Source organism: Hyperoodon ampullatus (genome assembly GCF_949752795.1).
Source record: "Hyperoodon ampullatus genome assembly, chromosome: 11".
NCBI lineage: Eukaryota > Metazoa > Chordata > Mammalia > Artiodactyla > Ziphiidae > Hyperoodon > Hyperoodon ampullatus.
Genome location: NC_136924.1, coordinates 6,836,269 through 6,855,447, shown reverse-complemented (window position 1 = coordinate 6,855,447; position 19,179 = coordinate 6,836,269). Strand labels below are relative to the sequence as shown.

At 39.5% G+C, this 19,179-nt stretch overlaps 1 protein-coding gene across 1 annotated transcript in view; it reads right to left on the bottom strand.

The window, feature by feature from the left end:
• OTOGL (otogelin like) overlaps window positions 1–19,179 on the bottom strand; it is a gene marked incomplete at both ends in the record, with an annotated part of 156,347 nt that overhangs the window by 23,739 nt on the left and 113,429 nt on the right. The window contains 6 exons of the mRNA XM_079714238.1: window positions 9,351–9,492; window positions 13,055–13,269; window positions 16,246–16,435; window positions 18,436–18,528; window positions 18,621–18,644; window positions 18,877–19,019. Coding sequence (XP_079570364.1) covers window positions 9,351–9,492; window positions 13,055–13,269; window positions 16,246–16,435; window positions 18,436–18,528; window positions 18,621–18,644; window positions 18,877–19,019 — 807 coding nt within the window. The remainder of the gene's footprint in view (window positions 1–9,350; window positions 9,493–13,054; window positions 13,270–16,245; window positions 16,436–18,435; window positions 18,529–18,620; window positions 18,645–18,876; window positions 19,020–19,179) is intronic.

Below are 19,179 nucleotides of genomic sequence, written 5' to 3'. Positions count from 1 at the left end.
ACTGCTGTGCCTAGGACTTCTGATACTATGCTGAATAAAGGTGGTGAGAGTGGGTGTCCTTGTTTTTTTCCTGATCTTAGAGGAAATCCTTTAGCTTTTCACTATTGAGTATGATGTTGGCTGTGGTTTTCTCTTATGTGGTCTTTATTATATTGAGGTATGCTCCCTCTGTACCCACTTTATTGAGAGACTTTTATCATAAGTGGATGCTGAATTTTGTCAGAAACTTTTTTTGCACCTATTGAGATGATTTCTATTCTTCAATTTGGTAATGTGGTTTATCACACTGACTGATTGGCAGATACTGAACCATCATTGGCACCCCTGGGATAAATCGCACTTCATCATGACATATGATCCTTTTAATGTGTTGCTGAATTCAGTTTACTAATGTTTTGTTGAGGACTTTTGTTACCTATGTTCCTCAGTGGTACTGGCCTGTAATTTTCTTTTCTTTGGTGTCTTGCTCTGGTTTTTGTTATGAGGGCACACTCCTCTCTAGTCACCAGAGCTGCATGCTCTAGGAGTGCCCCCTATGTAGGCTGTGAGCACGCTTCTGTTGTGGCAGCGCCAACTACTGTGGGTGCACTGGTAGGCAGGGCTGGCCCCTGGCCTGGTTGGCTGCAATTCCGCAGTGACTAGGGGCCCCTGGAGGGTGGGGTAGGCTTTCTGCATGGCTGTCTGCACAGCCTGGAGGGCTTTCAGCTGGTGCTGACCCACTGGAGGGCAGAGAAGCCCCTGGAACTAATAGGCTGGTGGGAGGATCCCAAAACAGTCTTTTGCCAGCGCCTGTGTTACTGCAGTAGAATAAGCTCACCAAAATGGATGCTTCCAGCATCTCCATCCGCAGGGCGAGTCTCAGTTGCCTCCTGCCTCTCCAGTGGGCTCTCCAAGATCAGCAAGTGGTTCTGACACAGTGACCTTTCAAACTACTTCCTCTGCCCTGGGACTTGGAGCATGGGAGAATTTGTGCACGCCCTTTAAGAGCAGAGTCTCTGTTTCCTATAGCCCTCCAGTTCTCCCAAACATAAGCCCTGCTGGGTTTCAAAGCCAGAAGTTCTGAGGACTCATCTTCCTGGTGCAGGACTTTTAGGCTGGGGAGGACAAGGTGGAGCTGGACCCCTCACTTCTTAGGAAGGACTTCTACAACTGTGATACACATCCTGTTTATAGGTCACTGGCCACAGGGTGTGGGTCCTGACTATCCCGCATCTTTGCCCTTCCTACGCATCTTGGTGTTGCTCCTTCTTTATGACTTCTGCTGTGGGATATCTTTTCTGCTAGTGTTCAGGTCATTCTCATAGATGGCTTCCCTGGAAGTAACTGTAATTTTGGTATGTCTGTTGGAGGAGGTGAGTTCAAGGTCTTCCTACTCCACCTGCTTAACCCCCACCCTTGCTTTAAATTTAGACCAGGATAAAAACAGAAGTTGCTGAAGTGGGAGACCTAACTATAGGTTACACTTACATTCGTTTTATTCTTACAAAATTATTTTGTGGACTTCCCTGGTGGTGCAGTGGTTAAGAATCCACCTGCCAATGCAGGGGACACAGGTTCAATCCCTGGCCCGGGAAGAATCCACATGCCGTGGAGCAACCAAGCCCGTGAGCCACAACTACTGAGCCCACGTGCCACAACTACTGAAGCCCACATGCCTAGAGCCCGTGCTCCGCAACAAGAGAAGCCACCGCAATGAGAAGCCCACGCACCGCCATGAAGAGTAGCCCCCGCTCGCCGCAACTAGAGAAAAGCCCGCGCGCAGCAACGAAGTCCCAACACAGCCAAAAATAAATAAATAAATGAATTTTTAAAAAGTATTTTGTGCTGAAAAGGAAAAGAAAGAAGTGAATGCAAAAAACTGGACTGTTGGTCGCCGCCTCGGCGTCCCCCGGCTCCAGTACCTCTCCTAGGACAGCGCCGCCGCCACCGCTCGGCCCTGCCCGCCGCCTGCGCCGCGCAGCCCTTACGCGCTCCCGGATGGCGCCTTCCTCCCCGGACCGGTTTATAATGTAATAATTCAAGAATTTTATCATACAGTGGAGTAGCTTAACAACTGTCTATGTGCTTCCCATGATATGTTCTCTACATTATACATCAGAAATTCATCTACACGTGGAACAACTCCAACAGAACACCTACTGAACGCTGACAGAAGACCTCAGACCCCCCAAAAGGCAAGAAACTCCCCACATACCTGGGTAGGTCAAAAGAAAAAAAGAATAAACAGAGACAATAGGATATGGACGGGACCTGCACCAGTGGGAGGGAGCCGTGAAGGAGGGAAGGTTTCTACACACTACAAGCCCCTTCGCGGGCGGAGACTGCAGGTGGCGGAGGGGGAAAGCTTCGGAGTAGCGGAGGAGAGCACAGCAACAGGGGTGCGGAGGGCAAAGCGGAGAGATTTTGGCACAGAGGATCGGTGCCCTTAGGCACACACCAGCCCGAGAGGCTTGTCTGCTCGGCCCACGGGGCGGGCGGGGCTGGGAGCTGAGGCTCGGGTATCGGCTTTCAGTCGGAGCGCAGGGAGAGGACTGGGGCTGGCGGCAGGAAGAGACCCTGAAGGGGTTAGTGCTAGCCCGGAGGGAGTCCGGGGAAAGGGTCTGGAGCTACCGGAGAGGCAAGAGACTTTTTTCCCTTTTGTTGCCTGGTGCGCGAGGAGAGGGCATTCCCCTCCCTCCCCTCTGCCTGAGTGAGCCAGAGCCCCCGAATCAGCGTCTCCTTTAAACCCGTCCTGTCTGAGCGAAGAACGGACGCCCTCCGGCGACCTACGCGCAGAGGCGGGGCCAGGTCCAAGGCTGAGACCCGGGAGTTGTGAGAGCAGAGACAGGGAAATCTCTCTGTGTAGCCTCGGAGGCAGTGGATTAAAGCTCCACGGTCCATTTGATGTGCCCTGCGTCTGTGGAGTGTATGAATGGACAGCGAATCATCCCAAATTGAGGAAGTGGACTTTGAGGACAAGATTTAAGACTTTCCCCCCTTTTTACAACGAATTATCCCAAATTAAGGAGGTGGACTTAGCAAGATTTCAGACTTCTCGCCCTTTTCCTCTTTTTACAACGAATTATCCCAAATCGAGGAGGTGGACTTGGAGAGCAAGATTTTTGATTTTTCCCCCTGCTCTCTTTTTGTGAATGTGTATGTGTAATCTTCTGTGTAAGATTCTCTCTGTATAGCTTTGCTTCCACCATATGTCCCAGGGTTCTATCGGTCCGTGTTTTTTTTTTTCAATAATTACTTTTTAATTTTAATAACGCTACTATATTTCATACTTTATTCTATTTTACTTTACCTGCTCTTTCTTTTTTTTCCTACCTTCCCTTCCTCCCTCCCTCCCTCCGCTCCTCCTTTCCTTCTTTCTTTTTCTTTCCTCCCTCCCTCCCTCCCACCCTTCTTCTTTCCACTTTCTTTTTCTTTCCTTCCTCCCTCCCTCCCTCCTGTCTTTCTTTCTTTCTTCCCTTCCTCCCTCCCTCCCTCCCTTCTTCCATTCACTCTTCCTTTTGCTTTCATTCCTCCCTCCCTCCCTCCTTTCTTTCCTTCTTTCCATCCTCCCTCCCTCCCTCCCTCCTTTCTTTCTTTCTTCCTTCCTTCCTTTCCTCCCTTCTTCCTTTCTTTCCCTCTCTCTTTCTTTCTTCTACTAATTCTTTCTTTCTACTTTTTCTCACTGTTATTCTGAGCCGGGTGGATGAAAGGCTCGTGGTGCTGCAGCCAGGAGTCAGTGCTGTGCCTCTGAAGTGGGGGAGCCAACCTCAGGACACGGGTCCACAAGAGACCTCCCAGCTCCACGTAATATCAAGCAGCGAAAATCTCCCAGGGATCTCCATCTCAACACCAGCACCCAGCTTCAGTCAACGACCAGCAAACTACAGTGCTGGTCACCCTATGCCAAGCAACTAGCAAGGCAGGAACACAACCCCACCCATTAGCAGAGAGACTACCTAAAAACATAATAAGGCCACAGGCACCCCAAAACACACCACCAGACGTGGACCTGTCCACCAGAAAGACAAGATCGAGCCTCAACCACCAGAACACAGGCATTAGTCCCCCCCACCAGGAAGCCTACACAACCTACTGAAACAACCTTAGCCACGGGGGACAGATACCAAAAACAACGGGAACTACGAATCTGCAGCCTGCAAAAAGGAGACCCCAAACACAGTAACATAAGCAAAATGAGAAAGCAGAAAAACACACAGCAGGTGAAGGAGCAAGATAAAAACCTACCAGACCTAACAAATGAAGAGGTAATAGGCAGTCTACCTGAAAAAGAATTCAGAATAATGATAGTAAAGATGATCCAAAATCTTGGAAATAAGATAGACAAAATGCAAGAAACAGTTAACAAGGACCTAGAAGAACTAAAGATGAATCAAGCATCGATTAAAAACACAATAAACGAAATGAAAAATACTCTAGATGGGATCAATAGCAGAATAACTGAGGCAGAAGAACGGATAAGTGAGGTGGAAGATAAAATAGTGGAAATAACTGATGCAGAGCAAAATAAAGAAAAAAGAATGAAAAGAATAGAGGACAGTCTCAGAGACCTCTGGGACAACATTCAACGCACCAACATTCGAATTATAGGGGTTCCAGAAGAAGAAGAGAAAAAGAAAGGGACTGAGAAAATATTTGAAGAGATTATAGTTGAAAACTTCCCTAATATGGGAAAGGAAATAGTTAATCAAGTCCAGGAGGCACAGAGAGTCCCATACAGAATAAATCCAAGGAGAAATACGCCAAGACACATATTAATCAAACTGTCAAAAATTAAACACAAAGAAATCATATTAAAAGCAGCAAGGGAAAAACAACAAATAACACACAAGGGAATCCCCATCAGGTTAACAGCTGATCTCTCAGCAGAAACTCTACAAGCCAGAAGGGAGTGGCAGGACATAATTAAAGTGATGAAGGAGAGAAACCTGCAACCAAGATTACTCTACCCAGCAAGGATCTCATTCAGATTTGATGGAGAAATTAAAACGTTTACAGACAAGCAAAAGCTGAGAGAGTTCAGCACCACCAAACCAGCTTTACAACAAATGCTAAAGGAACTTCTCTAGGCAAGAAACACAACAGAAGGAATATACCTACAATAACGAACCCAAAGCAATTAAGGAAATGGGAATAGAAACATACATATCAATAATTACCTTAAATGTAAATGGACTAAATGCTCCCACCAAAAGACACAGAGTGGCTGAATGGATACAAAAACAAGACCCATATATATGCTGTCTACAAGAGACCCACTTCAGACCTAGAGACACATACAGATTGAAAGTAAGGGGATGGAAAAAGATATTCCATGCAAATGGAAATCAAAAGAAAGCTGGAGTAGCAATTCTTATATCAGACAAAATAGACTTTAAAATAAAGACTATTAGAAGAGACAAAGAAGGACACTACATAACGATAAAGGGATCGATCCAAGAAGAAGATATAACAATTGTAAATATTTATGCACCCAACATAGGAGCACCTCAATACATAAGGCAAATACTAACAGCCATAAAAGGGGAAATCGACAGTAACACAATCATAGTAGGGGACTTTAACACCCCACTTTCACCAATGGACAGATCATCCAAAATGAAAATAAATAAGGAAACACAAGCTTTAAATGATACATTAAACAAGATGGACTTAGTTGATATTTATAGGACATTCCATCCAAAAACAACAGAATACACATTTTTCTCAAGTGCTCATGGAACATTCTCCAGGATAGATCATATCTTGGGTCACAAATCAAGCCTTGGTAAATTTAAGAAAATTGAAATTGTATCAAGTATCTTTTCCGACCACAATGCTATGAGACTAGACATCAATTACAGGAAAAGATCTGTAAAAAATACAAACACATGGAGGCTAAACAATACACTACTCAGTAACGAAGTGATCACTGAAGAAATCAAAGAGGAAATTAAAAAATACCTAGAAACAAATGACAATGGAGACACGACGACCCAAAACCTATGGGACGCAGCACAAGCAGTTCTAAGGGGGAAGTTTATAGCAATACAATCCCACCTTAAGAAACAGGAAACATTTCGAGTAAACAACCTGACCCTGCACCTAAAGCAATTAGAGAAAGAAGAACAAAAAACCCCCAAAGTTAGCAGAAGGAAAGAAATCATAAAGATCAGATCAGAAATAAATGAAAAAGAAATGAAGGAAACAATAGCAAAGATCAACCAAACTAAAAGCTGGTTCTTTGAGAAGATAAACAAAATTGACAAACCATTAGCCAGACTCATCAAGAAAAGAAGGGAGAAGACTCAAATCAATAGAATTAGAAATGAAAAAGGAGAAGTAACAACTGACACTGCAGAAATACAAAAGATCATGAGAGATTACTATAAGCAACTCTATGCCAATAAAATGGACAACCTGGAAGAAATGGACAAATTCTTAGAAATGCACAACCTACCAAGACTGACTCAGGAAGAAATAGAAAATATGAATAGACCAATCACAAGCACTGAAATTGAAACTGTGATTAAAAATCTTCCATCAAACAAAAGCCCAGGACCAGATGGCTTCACATGCGAATTCTATCAAACATTTAGAGAAGAGCTAACACCCATCCTTCTCAAACTCTTCCAAACAATATCAGAGGAAGGAACACTCCCAAACTCATTCTACGAGGCCACCATCACCTTGATACCAAAACCAGGCAAGGATGTAACAAAGAAAGAAAACTACAGGCCAATATCACTGATGAACATAGATGCAAAAATCCTCAACAAAATACTAGCAAACAGAATCCAACAGCACATTAAAAGGATCATACACCATGATCAAGTGGGGTTTATTCCAGGAATGCAAGGATTCTTCAATATACGCAAATCAATCAATGTGATACACCATATTAACAAGTTGAAGGAGAAAAACCATATGATCATCTCAACAGATGCAGAGAAAGCTTTCGACAAAATTCAACACCCATTTATGATAAAAACCATGCAGAAAGTAGGCATAGAGGGAACTTTCCTCAACATAATAAAGGCCATATATGACAAACCCACAGCCAACATTGTCCTCAATGGTGAAAAACTGAAACCATTTCCACTAAGATCAGGAACAAGACAAGGCTGCCCACTCTCACCACTCTTATTCAACCTAGTTTTGGAAGTTTTAGCCACAGCAATCAGAGAAGAAAAGGAAATAAAAGGAATCCAAATTGGAAAAGAAGAAGTAAAGCTGTCACTGTTTGCAGATGACATGATACTATACATAGAGAATCCTAAAGATGCTACCGAAAAACTACTAGAGCTAATCAATGAATTTGGTAAAGTAGCAGGATACAAAATTAATGCACAGAAATCTCTGGCATTCCTGTACACTAATGATGAAAAATCTGAAAATGAAATCAAGAAAACACTCCCATTTACCATTGCAACAAAAAGAATAAAATATCTAGGAATAAACCTACCTAAGGAGACAAAAGACCTTTATGCAGAAAATTATAAGACACTGATGAAAGAAATTAAAGAGGATACAAATAGATGGAGAGATATACCATGCTCCTGGATTGGAAGAATCAATATTGTGAAAATGACTCTACTACCCAAAGCAATCTACAGATTCAATGCAATCCCTATCAAACTACCACTGGCATTTTTCACAGAAGTAGAACAAAAAATTTCAAAATTTGTTTGGAAAAACAAAAGACCCCGAATAGCCAAAGCAATCTTGAGAACGAAAAACGGAGCTGGAGGAATCAGGCTCCCTGACTTCAGACTATACTACAAAGCTACAGTAATTAAGACAGTGTGGTACTGGCATAAAAACAGAAAGATAGATCAGTGGATCAGGATAGAAAGCCCAGAGATAAACCCACGCACATATGGCCAACTTATCTTTGATAAAGGAGGCAGGAATGTACAGTGGAGAAAGGACAGCCTCTTCAATAAGTGGTGCTGGGAAAACTGGACAGGGACATGTAAAAGTATGAGATTAGATCATTCCCTAACACCATACACAAAAATAAGCTCAAAATGGATTAAAGACCTAAATGTAAGGCCAGAAACTATCAAACTCTTAGAGGAAAACATAGGTAAAACACTCTATGACATAAATCACAGCAAGATCCTTTTGGACCCACCTCCTAGAGAAATGGAATTAAAAACAAAGATAAACAAATGGGACCTAATGAAACTTCAAAGCTTTTGCACAGCAAAGGAAACCATAAACAAGACCAAAAGACAACCCTCAGAATGGGAGAAAATATTTGCAAATGAAGCAACTGACAAAGGATTAATCTCCAAAATTTATAAACAGCTCATGCAGCTCAATAGCAAAAAAACAAACAACCCAATCCAAAAATGGGCAGAAGACTTAAATAGGCATTTCTCCAAAAAAGATATACAGACTGCCAACAAACACATGAAAGAATGCTCAACATCATTAATCATTAGAGAAATGCAAATCAAAACTACAATGAGATATCATCTCGTACCAGTCAGAATGGCCATCATCAAGAAATCTAGAAACAATAAATGCTGGAGAGGGTGTGGAGAAAAGGGAACACTCTTGCACTGCTGGTGGGAATGTGAATTGGTACAGCCACTATGGAGAACAGTATGGAGGTTCCTTAAAAAACTAAAAATAGAACTACCATATGACCCAGCAATCCCACTACTAGGCATATACCCTGAGAAAACCATAATTCAAAAAGAGACATGTACCAAAATGTTCATTGCAGCTCTATTCACAATAGCCCGGAGCTGGAAACAACCTAAGTGTCCATCATCGGATGAATGGATAAAGAAGATGTGGCACATATATACAATGGAATATTACTCAGCCATAAAAAGGAACGAAACTGAGCTATTTGTAATGAGGTGGATAGACCTAGAGTCTGTCATACAGAGTGAAGTAAGTCAGAAAGAGAAAGACAAATACCGTATGCTAACACATATATATGGAATTTAAAAAAAAAAAATGTCATGAAGAACCTAGGGGTAAAACGGGAATAAAGACACAGACCTACTTGAGAATGGACTTGAGGATATGGGGAGGGTGAAGGGTAAGCTGTGACAAAGCGAAAGAGAGGCATGGACATATATACACTACCAAACGTAAGGTAGATAGATAGTGGGAAGCAGCCGCAGAGCACAGGGAGATCAGCTCGGTGCTTTGTGACCGCCTGGAGGGGTGGGATGGGGAGGGTGGGAGGGAGGGAGACGCAATAGGGAAGGGATGTGGGAACAGATGTGTACGTATGACTGATTCACTTTGTTATAAAGCAGAAACTAATAAAAAATAAAAAAAAAAAAAAAAAAAAAAAACTGGACTGTTATTTGAGTGTTGGAAAATATTGTTTGAAGTGTACTACTTACAGCAGTAATCAGGTGTTCTCCATGGAATGCAAATGTCAAACTTGTTACATAGAGCCACATATGCAGAAAGGGCATCACATTCATAGTTCCAAAAATAGGTATAGTTGATCCACATCTTTTCACAAAAGTCTTGTGGTGAAACCTAGAGATACATTGTGCCTTGGGATAAGTTATGTTGTTTTATTTCTCTGAAGGCCCTAAGCTAGACTAAACTATTTGGAGAATCAAAAGGTAGCAAGTTAATATTCATTATAGTTCCTCTTTGACCTTAGATTTTCAAAGCTTCATAATATTAGATGTCACTTCTGAATTTATAATTTTTTAAACACACAGTTTTAGATAAGATAAATATTGTCTGTACTGATCTACATAAATCTATCTTATAAAGATGGAAAAGAAACAGAGTATGTGGACCTAGTAAAAACCTATTTCTGATATTACATTTTGGGTTACAGTCATGTTTTCTATATACTGAATAAGACTTTGATCTATTACAGATAAAACTGGAAGCTCCTAAAGCTTTCTGTAATGATACATGGCACTGCCCATTAAATGAGGTTATAAATGCTTCTCAAAAAATCATGTACTAATATTGAACATTAGTCAAATAATTTATATAATTTGTCATGCCTCAACTTAATTAGAAACTCATTTTTTCTACAGATTATGTTTCATTTTGATCTAGAGATACCTGAAATCTAAATAATTTAACTTGTAACAACATTCACTCCAATTTTTCTCTGCTCATTTATTCAGCAAACATACTAAGCATCTACATTCAGATGTTAAATGTGGACACAGGTCAAAGTGTCAGATTAAAATACTTAATATTTTTCATATCCTATCATTTTTTCTTCAAGGTCCATATCTATAAACACTAAGATATTACTTCCTTTTTAGTCTCCTCTGTTGAATCTCCTCAGTTTCCAACCATTTCACTTTTCATGGAATACTTGCTATGATCATCAAGAGCCCCCTACCTGTCAAATCCAGGGAACACCTTGATATTCTAAACCCTTGCCAAACTCTCAAAGGCATATGATGCCATGCACGGCCCTTGTGTCTTAAAACCCTCTCCCTTGACTTTGAGGGCACCACACTCTGGTGCCTTTCCATCTGTTCATTGCTGTCTCCTCTGCCTGCTTCATTCTGAGTACTTGTCTAGACCCCTTCCTTGATCGCCCTGTCTACTCACTACAAACACGCTTCCTGGGCTCACCCATTCCCACAGTTTCTACCGCCATCTTGGGCATTTACATCTTCACCTTGGTTTCTTCATAAGTTAAATAGAGTTAATAATAAACCTACTACTTCTTAAGATTGCTGTGAGCTAATATATGGAAAGTATAGAGAGCAGACTCTGGCACATCATACATGAGTTATTGTTATTTTAAAAAACTCCATATACTAATAACTCCCTAAACTTGACCTCTGGCTTCAACTGGTCTCCTCTGAGATCTAGAATAGCTTCAAATTTTTTCCGGGTATTTTAGCCTTGAAGTCCCACATGACTTAATTTTTCCAATATAAAAAAAAAATTGTAGGGCTTCCCTGGTGGCGCAGTGGTTGAGAGTCCGCCTGCCGATTCAGGGGACACGGGTTCGTGCCCCGGTCCGGGAAGATCCCACATGCCACGGAGCGGCTGGGCCCGTGAGCCATGGCCGCTGAGCCTGCACGTCCGGAGCCTGTGCTCCGCAACGGGAGAGGCCACAACAGTGAGAGGCCCGCGTACCGCAGAAAAAAAAAAAAAAAAGAAAAAAAAATTGTAACCCTTCTGTACTGAACCCACAAAAGCTGATTCTCCTGTATCCTCCATTCATCCATTCATTTATGCATCCTTTCACAGTTTATTGAGCACCTAACTACATATCAGGCACCGTACTATTCATGAGGAATATAAAGGTGACTAAAACAGACCTGTTCTCTGCCTTGTGGATCTCATAGTTAAAGCCTATGTGTTGAATCAAGAGGAGTCACCATGCTAAAATAGATCAGAGGAGGGAAGTATTCTAGCTTAGGACACTCCAAGCATAAAAGCCCATTTGCAGGAAAAACCTTGAAATAGTGCAACAGTTGAAAGGAGACTGGAATGCCTGGAGCTTAGCCAGTAAGAAAAGTGTAGCACAAGAGGAAGCTGGAAAAGTAGGCAGGCCAAAGCATAGAGGAAATTATAAGCCCTGATAAATTTAGAGCGTATTCTAAGGGTAAGTGAAAGACACTGAAGGATTTTAGGTAGAGAAATAATCCAGTCGTGTTTCCATTTTCAAAAGATCATCTGCCTGCTATGTGGAGATTTGCAAATGAGGATGAAGATTAGAAGCAGAAAAACGAAATGTCAAGCATTCCTTTCTTTTGCCGTCAAATTCACTGGGAGGAACCTCAGGGAAAGCTGGAGCTATCACAGACTAAATGGTACCCTGTGTTGCCTCACTATGCCTTGTATAGTCAAGCTGAAAAGTTTCCTGATGTAATCAACCTTCTAAGTTCCCAGTTAAAAATGCAATTTTTGGAAGTCCTTATGCTTTAAAAAGACAGATTACAATGACACTCAAATGAGTTAAAAAGTATTTGCTACTTTTTTCATTTTTATATGCATGCATTTTAAAATGTAAACATTTAAAACTTACTTTGTTGCAAATCTCTGAGTAAAACTGAAACTCCAGAAAGATACACCATTTTTATCCCATGACTTCATATCCTTAGTCTTTTCCCTCAGAGAACTCATAGAGGGCAGGCTGAGAATTATGGCGTCTACACTTGATGGTCGAACACAGAAAGTCCTAGAGTGAACTCCTTCTGCTTTGACAATTCACTCACTCTCCTTCCCAGACTTCGCCCCTCCGTAAGTCTTGCACTAAGCTATTTCAGTGTTTTCCTAACATGGCCTTTTCCAGCAACCCTGCTCTTGTCATACTGTTTTCTTGGCCTAGGTCTCCCTTCCTCCGTCTTCTCTCCTGGCAAACTCATCCTTCTAAATAATTAAGATGTCTGAAACCCTGGGAAGTCTTCTCCCGACTTGGGCTCCTATGCATCTCCATATTGTATATTGTGATTAATCTGTTCACAGACTTGCCTTCCTTCTAGATTCTTTGAGAGCAAGGAGAGGGTCTTACTCATCTTTGTATCATAGGAGTTTAACACAGTGCCTAGTAGGTACTTGATCTCAATAATTTTTCATTTAATGATACACGAAGTGCTGTATTTGTCTGTCTTTTGTCTCTAACAACAGATCTTTTTTTAACGATGCAGATTATTTAAAGTATCTACTAGTCACCTAAAGTCAGAAAGTTAGAGACTAATAAAGAACAATTAAATTGAATATATGACAGATTCTATTACAAGTATGCACCTAAGAGGCCAGGAATTGATTAAAGCCTCACTGTCTTGGTTTCTATACTGGGTTATCAAATGGCATTCATCTCTTTCTCCTAGAGGCATTTATCCATGGGACAACATTTCATTTTTCTTGAAAGCTGTATATATAGTTCAGAAAAAAAAACATGGGGGGGAAAAAGATAATTATCCTTCCTGTTCTATAAGTCAATAAACAGTAAATGATTTTGAATTCCAAAGCATACAGAGAGGAGGTTTGGGGATAAACTATTCTCAGTAGAAGAACATCATGGCAAGAACAAGAATTTATTGGCTTTTACTCTCAACATGTCTAACGTAACAGTTCTGATTTATGGTTGCTTTCAACTTACTTCATTATGGCATGGGATGAAAACTCTTCTATTTAATAACTCAATGCAGTGACTGCAGTCGTGCTCAGTACAATTTCTAAAAGGCCTTCTCGTTGTTACTACAAATGATTTCTCAATTTCCCAGCTCTCAATAAATAATTCTATATCTTCCATATTCGTAATGATTGTGCCATTTTGCATCCTTAGGTCATCATCTGGATCTTCATTGCAAATTCCTAAAAAGACGTGTGACATTTAGAAGGAAAATTTTTTTCACTTAAACCAAATATAGGCAGCAGAAATAAATCAACTCAATAACTGATTTAAAATGAATAAATTATTTACTAAATCAGGCGCCAAAGTTATGTCCTTTGACTTTAACGTTGATGGATTTTTTTAAATTATGTGTCTGATTCTTTGATAAAATAGTGTAGAACCGTCTTAACCAGATAAGAAAGAAATTATAATCCTAGAAGTCAAGATATGTGAAAAGATCACAGAAGAAAGAGGAGATTGATTCTGTCCTTACACTCTTCCACTATTACCACTATCTCATAATTTAAGAACTAGTTCTTAAATCTGACAGGGTATTCCCCAGAATAGGAGACATTTTGTGATTGCCTCCTAAGCATCTGTTCCCCCAGGAAAACCCTGCCTGAAAACATTAAATTTTTCTCTTCAGGAACTATCTCTGCCCCATTACCTAGCACATGACGCCGCTCCAGCAGAGGGCCCTGGTAGGCATAAAGGTAAGACTTACTCCCTTTCATTAACAACTGTTACAGGTAATCCAGGCATAAACCAGTCAGCTTGTGGCAGTCACTTAGACACATAGATTTGTTCAACATTGTTAAGCTCAGGATTTGACCTGGGGAATTCTAGGGCATAGACAATCTCTCTTCCTTGCAATGACATGGCCGATTGATGGCTGCGATGCTGTGACCTGCTATAGCCTCTAGCTTCCTTCAGGGAAGCCAAACTGAGGACAGAGCTTACTTTTTATCTAGTGAAGTGAAAAGCCAAGGGAAGTACAGAGAAATGGGCCTAGGACCCTAATCATACCTTACCTGAATCCCACCCTACTTTAAGACATAACTTTTTCTTAATTCCCAAGGCTCCTAGCTATAAAAGATATGAGTTAAACATTTTTTTCAAGTATCAAATCTTAATCCTCAGGTAGTTATAACAAGATCAATAAAGGTTTCTGCTGCCATAGTTGCCCCACACTTGTAAATATACAGGAGATTGAGTACAGTGCAAATAAATAAATAAATAAATAAAACTCAAGCTAAGTGAACTATACTGTAAAGTAGCTATGTTTAAAGTCTAAACTCTTCTGGGAAGAGGTGTTGGTAGTAAAAATATCTTTTCATTGCAACTCCAGCCACCACTCCTGCAGACTTCACAGTGCTATGTAGAACAAGTTGTCAGTATAGACCTCCCATTCTGGTGTCCATACTCAGTTTGGGTCACGCTCTTGTCCACTACAACTCAATCAGCCAGCACCCTGCTTTCCTTTTAACAAACCACCGCTCTCCCATTGTGGAGGTCAGGACATTTAGGGGGTGACCCTTGTTAGCAAAAAGGTGACCCTAGCCCCTTCTCTATAGTGACCAGTTAAGAATCCAGTTAGCAGACTGTCTCCATAAAAGCTGACAGTAGAGGAAAAAAACCAAACAAACATGAAAATCAAGCAGAAGTTATAGCACACAGAAGTGATAAATCAGAAGCGAAAATATGCATTCCCCAAATCCCTGAGTTATTACTCAATCATATCTATTGGGTTATTATGTACATCCAATACCATGTATATCCAATAACTATTTCCACAATGATAACCTAAGTCACCATAGAAGTCTGTGCTATGTTTAGCATGCTCTAGACAGGCAAGGAAATTGTAAACCATTTTAGCCAAACTTTCCACTAAATGCTTTACATTTTTGAAGAAGAAATTTGGGTATTTCACATAATTTGTTGAGAGCAAGGACTTGGTCTATTTGTTTTGAGTTGTCAGCACCAAGCATAATGCCAGACACTCAGAAGCTGATCCATTAACTTTTTTTTTTTTTTTTTTTTTTTTTTTTTTTTTTTTTTTTTTGTGGTACGCGGGCCTCTCACTGCTGTGGCCTCTCCCGTTGCGGAGCACAGGCTCCGGACGCGCAGGCCCAGCAGCCATGGCCCACGGGCCCAGCCGCTCCGCGGCATATGGGATCCTCCCAGACCGGGGCACGAACCCGTATCCCCTGCATCGGCAGGCGGACTCTCAACCACTGCGCCACCAGGGAGGCCCCAAGATCCATTAACTTTTACTCAATTAATATTTAGTGAGTTTAAAATAGATGTATTTGTACTAAGCTAATATTTATTGACTGTATTAAGCAATGTGTTAAGTGTTTTACGTTAACTTTCACATTCAATTCTAACAACAATTTTGAAGGCAGATTTTACTATTCCCATTTAAAGATAAGGAAACTGATGTTCACTTAAACATTTGTAAAGGGGATAGCTCTGGCAGACACCAGAGCCAGAACTGTTCTTTTTATTTTGTTATGTACCTAGAGATTTTTCTAATTTGTTTCCTTTGGCTTATCACTATGTATCTATGTAACATATTACGATAAGAAAGTGTAAGATGTACCTTTACGCTTAGGTTACACTTATGGAACCTATGTGTAAAGGTACATCTAGGCTTTACACTTCATAAGAAAACTGGGACTAATATTCAGAACATTGTGTTCCCTGTATATAACTTTCAAGATGACTTAACTAAGTTTTCTTTGATTTCAAACTTAAAAAAATAAGAAACAAAGTTATTTAAGTCTTTAATCATTCCATGCCTCATTTTTATCACTTATAAATTAACACTAGTGCCTACTTATTGAGGCTACTGTTAGAATTAAATGAGTTAAAGTATGTAAAATAATGCCTGACACTTCATTAATGCTTAATAAAGATGAGCTCGTAGGAATACAAACAGTATTGTAGAAACAGTGGTAAGCATATATTTCCATAAAATACCCAAGTTGAACTGTTATTTCTTGCTTCTAAGTCCATTTATGGAAAGACGTTGCTTCCTTCAGTATATTCACATGGGGACCTGAAAGTTAACATCACTTCTCCAACCCAAAAAACGGGGCAAGAGGTTCAAGACAGTGAAATGTGAACAGAAAAAAAAAAAAAGAAGAAATAGAGATTTGAAAAGCAGTGCTCACCACAAAGTCCTTCTGTGTCAGATGACAAGTTAAATTGAGAGCCAAAATGAATGTCTACAATCCCTGTAAGATGAGCCCACTTTATGATCAGTCCAGCTGGAGTAGTAATCACATACATTGAACCAGAATCCTCTATGGACAGATCTTGATTTGCAAAAGGCAAAGGTACAGCAACAGAATCCACTTCTACCTAAAATTACATAATGCATTTACACCTATTAGAACAATGTTTATGTTTTAATATACACTCATAAAAATTAGGAAAATTCAGATTATTCCATTTCTTCTGATTTAACGTAAACTATTTTTAAATGCTAAAAAATCTATTTCTCTGCTGCTGCCACAGTTTCTCACAACTCCTAAATTCTTTTATTGTTCTTTTGCTGTCTTGCTATAGTCAATATTTGTTCTAACCTCATGGCCCTTTATTTTCTTCAAAACCTAACTTTCTTCTAAGTTATATATGCTTTTTAATGTTTCCCCCAATATATGTTGATTATACCATTACCTCCTAATATAAATTAAAGATAATAAAGTTTTTTTCAGGATGTTTTCTTTAATCTGGGTCCTCTATTTGATCTTCTAAATCAGTGTTTGTTTAATTATAATGTTCATAATAACCATCTGTGAAGCTTGGTAAAGATTAAGATTACCAGAAATTCTACTTCCGAGGTTTGGATTGGATCCTAGATCTTATATTTTTAACACGTTTTCTTGGTAATACTAATATAAGGAATCCAAGGATTTTTACTTTGAAAACTGTGCTTTAAATAACAATAATGACATGGAACCATGAGCTGTAACTAGCAGTAAATTTCTCAGAGTTCTATCTGACTAACCATCCAATTTCTCATCTTTATATCTTCCTCCTCTTGCCACCCTCAAGCTGAAATAGCCTTCTTTGCCTCGTTAATTTCTACTCATTCTTTAAGATTTATCTTAGGTGTCACCTCCTCCAAAAATATCCACCTGACCCTCCTATAAACTGCATTTTTCAATGACCTGTATCTCTGTTTCCATGATATCTTGGTCATCACTCTATCACTATAGCTCCTACTGCCTTTTAATTGGCAGATAATTACATTTATGCACCCCCCACACAACTGCAAGTTACTTGAGATCAGGACCTGTGTCATTTTATCACATAAACTCATTAAATGATTTTTTAAGTTAATAAGTTTTCAACTGAATACATGACCAGCCATCAGTTCAGCTGAGGCCAAAAATAAGCCCTTCCAACCAAATGTTCACAACAACAGCACGGACCAGTTTTGAGTTTAATTTCCCACCCACTTCCTGTTAATATACCAACCTCATTAAAATGAAAGGTATATATAGAAATTCTCATGTCCAAAAAAGTAACACATTCATATATTTTAAGTTTGACTTAAAATTAAACTTTCTGATATCTTACTGCATTTTAGGCTTGCTTTAACACTTTTCCAGTCCAGAATGTATGGCCTGTGCTAACAGAATTATTTCCAGAAAGCATATAACATCTCAGCCATTTTGAGCAAAATCTTTATACATTATTTTTTTATAGTTTTGAGAGACCATGTAGATCTGAGTGAAGCATCCAGCTTATAACTCACTCCTATTTGGTAAATATAATTCCTTTGGATAAAGGTTTTTCCTATAAAATCAAATGGCTCCTTTCCAACTTTTTAATGGTGCATTGCTCTTCTTCAGTTCATTTCAATAAATTTAAATATTCCTTCATTTTTTTAAGCTCTCACTTAATTAATGGCGTCAACATTTCAAAACTACTCTTACCATCTGTTTTTCTCTCAGTAGTCTTCATTCGGGTATTCTTGGCTGCTACCCTTTGCAACCTTATGATCCTCTCTTTCACATCATTTCCACTTTGTCTAATTTGAAACACTAAACATTAGCTCTGACACTAAGAAGACTGGCCACTCATATTATCCAAGAGAGCTTTAGCATGTTTAACATGGCTGTTTCAGTTAACCTCAAAAGGGGAGAAACATTTGCCACAGTTGGCATGTTATGGTAGGAGACATATAATAGTATGAAACACATTTTAAACTGTCCATGAAAAGAATGATTAGACATCATAGCAATGAAAGTCCACTGATATGTTTAATTTCCCCTCTTTTTGGAAATAACTGTGCTTATATAATTTCTCAATTTCATCCATTATGAGGACATGCTTTAACTTTGTGTTCCTACCTTTCTTGCTGCCCGATTGACAAGTACTTTATGTAGAGATGTGGTCAAATTTAACTTGTTAAAACAAAGTCCAGAGATTCTTCCAGAGGAAGCCTTAATTTGAAAGAAAATTGAAACTTCATGGAGTTTAACATAATTTTAGCAATAAACATAAGGAATTCACTAGACATTTTGCAGATACTCACTAGCTTTTTAAATGAGTTTCCATTCTGAAAGAAAAAACATTTAAAAAAATACATTACTTGACTTTTAAACACATTATTTGGATTAATACTATATGCCTCTAAATATATTCACATGAAACACGTTTTGTTTTAAGTACCAGAAGATAAATCTCAGTGAGTTGTTGAGTCCTTTCTTACTCTGGGAATACCTAATGTTGCAACATACTTCCGCTACTAGATTTATGAAGAAATGACAGAAGAATAGATTATGACTTACCTGATTCATGGAACATTTTTCAATATGAGCAACTATAACTTCCCCAGGAATTCTTATTAAGATATAAGAAGCCATACTATACAATGCTGCATTATTTCCATCAAATGTAATAATGCTGAGTTCTGACAACATGGAACACCGACCTAAAAAGTGGTAGAGAGTAGATTTAGTCTATTAACTAATTATTTGTATTACAGTAATAACTGCTCCTTTAAAAACATCTTTTAAATTAGTCTCCTTATGTTTGACAAAAAGCAACTCTAAAAGTTACTGGGAATCAAAAGAAGAAAGTTCAACAATAAC